General features: G+C 48.3%; 1 protein-coding gene across 1 annotated transcript in view; it reads left to right on the top strand.

Moving 5' to 3' along the window:
- The window catches only part of adamts18 (ADAM metallopeptidase with thrombospondin type 1 motif, 18), a gene marked incomplete at both ends in the record, with an annotated part of 96,419 nt that overhangs the window by 84,167 nt on the left and 7,252 nt on the right, over window positions 1-5,000 (top strand). The window contains 1 exon segment of the mRNA XM_080843580.1: window positions 3,862-4,066. Coding sequence (XP_080699706.1) covers window positions 3,862-4,066 — 205 coding nt within the window.

The following is a 5,000-nucleotide window of genomic DNA, read 5'->3' as shown; positions in this document are numbered from 1 at the left end:
GATCAAAGATGGCGCCGTCTCGGGAGCTTAGTGGGACATATTTTATATGATTTAAGCTATCTACACGACTTTTTTATGTCTACATTGACTCGGTTAGTTGTGTATACGCAAAACGAGTGTTGCCGAGGATTTTAGGTCCTAACTAAAGCACTCTAGACCATTATTGATCGGTTATGCTAACGCGTTGGCCAAAAAAAATCATCAAAACTAATTAAGTAACGTGAGCAGGCTCTCAGCAGATATTGACAGCGCATTCATTTTGAAAGAGGAACAGAGAAACGCGATCAAGGCATTTGTCGATTGAAAAGATGTTTTTGCCGTCCTTCCTACGGGAGCAGGTAAAAGTTTAATCTGTCAGATGGTAATACTACGTTGCGCTGATTGGTTCTAGGTATCCAATTCAGCGAAGAGGAATTTTCTTTCCTGGTTCGTTGAAACACGCCCCATAATCACAGCCCAATTGTCCGGTCTCAGACTCATATTCTGACTAGAATTATGAGTATGACATCGTCAGGCTAAGTCAAAGCAGTCCGCTCCCACAGTCCTCTCAGGTCCTCTCCTCTCTCCCTTTACACCCCCCCCCCCCCCCCCCACACACACACCCTCCCCTCAGCTCTTTACATGCTCCATGCCTCCCACCCCTCCTCTATTCCATTTCTTAACATTTGCTGAAGTTCCCACCACTTGAGAAGGATTCCTGCTCCGGTAATCTGGGGCATAACTTAGTTCAGAAGAGAGGCCTTAAATCGCATCGCATCATTAATGATCCGTTTCCACCCCCCCGCGCTGGCTTGGGAAAAAAACTCCTGCCTGACATATAGAATGACATCACTTTCATAAGTTCAAGATAAGCGCGGACATTCCAGATCCAGCGTGCTTCCACTCCCAGAAGCGCTCTGATTATGTGTTTCGATTTATGGATCGAAGAAAACAAAACAAAGAATGAAGAGGGAGGAATGAGTGGATGATTTGAGAGGGGAATAAATAGAAACTTTTACAAAACACTTCCACAAGATCTTACAAAAACAAGCCAGACTGAGAGAGAGAGAGAAAGGATGTAGAGGAAAGCACAAAAAAAGAAAAGAAAAACTAAAAACAAAAAAAAATAACATGTGCTTATCTTTCCAGCAAATATCCGGGGAGCTGACAGGTCTGTCCATGTTGTATTACAGCCAGAGTGAGCCCGAGAGTGCCCCCGGGGGGCCGACTCTGTTCTAGCGGGCCAGGGTCCCCCAGTACTGGGCCTTCACTGTGTTCAGCAAAAGTGTGTTATGGTTCATCTGAAAGTGGCATCTTAATTGCCATCTGATTGTGTGTCCACTCGGCTTGTAAAGGCAGAATGAGTGTGTGTGTGTGTGTGTGTGTATGTGTGTGTGTCTGTTTGTGTGTGTGTGTGTGTGAGAGAGAGAGAGAGAGAGAGAGAGAGAGAGAGAGAGAGAGAGAGATGCAGACTGTACACACAGTAGTTTGGAGCAACGACATCAAACAGGCCCCCGACAGTAGCCCTCTCTATCTGCCTGTTCAGAAATGTCACTGAAAAAGATAAATGTTGGAGGGCCTTAAGGAGTTTCACAGTGCCCATACTGCCTCTGGTTCTCCCTCTCTCTCTCTCTCTCTCTCTCTCTTCCCCCCCCCCCCCTCTCTCTCGCTCTCTCTTTTCTCTCTCTCTCTCTTTTTTTTTCTTTCTCTTTTTCTTTTCTGGCAGTATCCCTTGATTTCTAGCTCTCTATCTCTCATCATCTCTCTCTCCTAGGGCCTCTCCTAGGGCAGTGTTATTTGTGTGTGTGTGTGTGTGTGTGTGTGTGTGTGTGTGTGTGTGTTTATTTGGTTGTGTGAGTATGTTGCACAGCTGTGGAGTCACTCTTCCACTAAATGCCTGCTGAACAAGTTTGGCTCTGAAAGTCATTGGACTTGAAGAGCTGCCTCAACATTGAGGTTTCACCATAATGGCGACCAGCAAACACAATAGCGAATAGCACACATTTGCTTCAAGAGCACTCAAGATAATATTTTGTTGACTCCATCTTGCATTCATTCTTCTGAAGCCACGAAACCACGAAACCACTCGAAGAAAGCCTGAATGTTTTCCCCCAAGTATGTGCTAACTTTGGTCTGGTGCCTCAGGATCGTGCTAACAGTAGCTTCGATTACACACAGGGCCTTTGAGGGCCTTGGCTTTACACACACACACACACACACACACACACACACACACACACACACACACACACACACACACACACACACACAGACACACACACACACACACACACACACACACAGGGCCTTTGAGGGCCTTGGCTTGAGTGCGCAGTGAGCCTCGGGACGCTTTGTTCAGGGCGGGGGGGGGGGGGGGGGTGGGGGTGGGTAAGATGAACCAAGCCGCAGAGTAAGGTGGTATCAGACAATGTGCTCACACTCCACAAGCCCCTCAATACACACACACACACACACACACACACACACACACACACACACACACACACACACACATATTTCCTTTCTTTTATTTGCTCTCCCATATTTAATTGTATGGCTGGAAATATGCAAGTTATTGAAAGAGTCCAGAAATACAGGATCACTGCTGGGCCAACACACACACACACACACACACACACTGCTGGGCCAACGCTGAGAAGCACAGCAACTTGCCCTCTGCCCAGCGAACACATTGTTATTTATGTGGCAAGGGATAGTGGAGAAGAGAGGGAGAGAGAAAGAGAGGGAGGCGAGGGGGAAGAGAGAGAGAAATGAAAGATCAGAGGGTTTTTTTTGTGATTGACGGTTCATATTTCTCCTGGTGAAGAAAAAGAAGAATAAATGGCAGTTTGGAGGGTTTTGAGTGAGGGAATGAGAGCAGGTCTGTGGGGAGAGAAGGAGAGAGAGAGAGAGAGAGAGAGAGAGAGAGAGAGAGAGAGGAAGAGAGAGAGAGAGAGAGAGAAAGGAGCAGGATTCTGGCATTGATGGAGAGTCAGTTGTCCATCAGTCGGGCTTCACTGGCTGGGACGCTCTCTCCTGTTTACCAGTCTGGCTGCAGAGCCTTTATCCCCGGGTACAGAGCCACCCCCACTCCCCCACACCGCCCAGAACCACAGCTATCCGTCTATCTATCTATCTATCTATCTATCTATCTATCTATCTCTCTATCTATCTATCTATCTATCTATCTATCTATCTATCTATCTATCTATCTATCTATCTATCTATCTATCTATCTATCTCTATCTATCTAACTGACAGAGTTTAAACCCTAAAGGCAGAGAAGTAGGAGTTAGATAGATAGATAGATAGATAGATAGATAGATAGCGAGAGAGATATAGAAAGTGTGTATTACTTTGTGTGTGTGTCTGTGTGTCTGTGTGTGTGTGTTCGTGTTTGTGTCTGTGTGTCTATGTGTCTGTGTGTGTGTGTGTGTGTGTGTGTGTGTGTGTGTGTGTGTGTGTGTATCCTGTGGCTCCACCAGGAGAGGGTGGAGTTCACTCCCAATATAACCGATGTGTTTGAATGTGTATCTATTCATTCATGCATACCCGTCTCTCTCTCTTTTCTGTGTGTGTGTGTGTGTGTGTGTGTGTGTGTGTGTGTGTGTGTGTGTGTGTGTGTGTGTGTGTGTGTGTCTGTGTCTGTGTCTGTGTCTGTATGAATGAATCTGATTGGTTGCACCAGCCCAATGGCAGCTGTTCCCATGACACCCATCCTCTGTGTCTGACATCACTAATGATACCTTTGACAATAATCATGATCATTGATCACAAGTATGAGTACAGCTGTTCCCATGACAACACACCAGATGCCCAGTGTGCAGAGCGCTTATGTCACGTCTCCCTTGACCAATGGCCTCTCTCGCCTCCCTCTGACAGCTGGACCACGGGCCAATGGGGAGCCTGCAGTCGCACGTGTGGGGGCGGGCAGCAGACGCGGAGCATCCGCTGCATGAGGAAGGTGACGTACCAGCGGGACGAGGTGGCACCGCACTCCCTGTGCCCCGTCATGGCCCCTGCCCAGGTGCAGCCCTGCCACACCCACGCCTGCCCCCCCGAGTGGGGCACTGGAGCCTGGTCACAGGTGAGCTCTCTCTCTCTCTCTCTCTCTCTCTCTCTCTCTCTCTCTCTCTCCCTCTCTCTCTCTCTCTCCCTTTCTCTCTCTCCCTCTCTCTCCCTCTCTCTCTCCCTCTCCCTCCCCCTTTCTCTCTCTCTCTCTCCCTCTCCCTCCCCCTTTCTCTCTCTCTCTCTCTCTCTCTCTCTCTCTCTCTCTCTCTCTCTCTCCCTCTCTCTCTCTCTCTCCCCCTCTCTCTCTCCCTCTCTCTCTCCCTCTCTCTCTCTCCCCCAGGTGAGCCGGCCTTCATCTGGAGCCCAATCACCCCCCTCCATCTTCTGTCCTCTTCTTTTTACCTTATGTCTCTCTCTCTCTCTCTCTTTCTCTTTCCCCCTCTCTCTGCCTCTCTCTCTCTGACTCTCTCTCACCTGCTCCCTCTCTCTCCCTCTCTCTCTCTCTCTCTCTCTCTCTCTCTCTATCTCTCCCTCTCTTTCTCTCTCTCTATCTCTCTCTCTCTCCCTTTCTCTCTCTCTCCCTCTCTCTCTCACTCTCTCTCTCTCCCTCCCTCTCTCTCTTACACTCTCCTTCTAATGGCATATCACACAGGACAGACCAATAGAGCAATATGCATGACCAAACCCTCCCCTCTGTAAGACTTGAAATCACTGACGATAAGCAACCCAGTTGCATGTGACGTGGGCCAACAGAGCAGCACAGATCAGAAGCACCAACGCAAAGCAGCACAAAGCATATTAGCCCTCTGTAGGGTTAGCAAAACAGTGTCTTGCCATATGAGTCTTCATCAGAGACGGTGCACATCTTGCCATATGAGTCTTCATCAGAGATGGTGCACATCTTGCCATATGAGCCTTCATCAGAGACTGGTGCACATCTTGCCATATGAGTCTTCATCAGAGATGGTGCACATCTTGCCATATGAGCCTTCATCAGAGATGGTGCACAT

The sequence above is a fragment of the Sprattus sprattus genome (genome assembly GCF_963457725.1).
Source record: "Sprattus sprattus genome assembly, chromosome: 8".
Taxonomy (NCBI): domain Eukaryota; kingdom Metazoa; phylum Chordata; class Actinopteri; order Clupeiformes; family Clupeidae; genus Sprattus; species Sprattus sprattus.
This window is presented reverse-complemented; position numbering and strand designations above follow the sequence as displayed.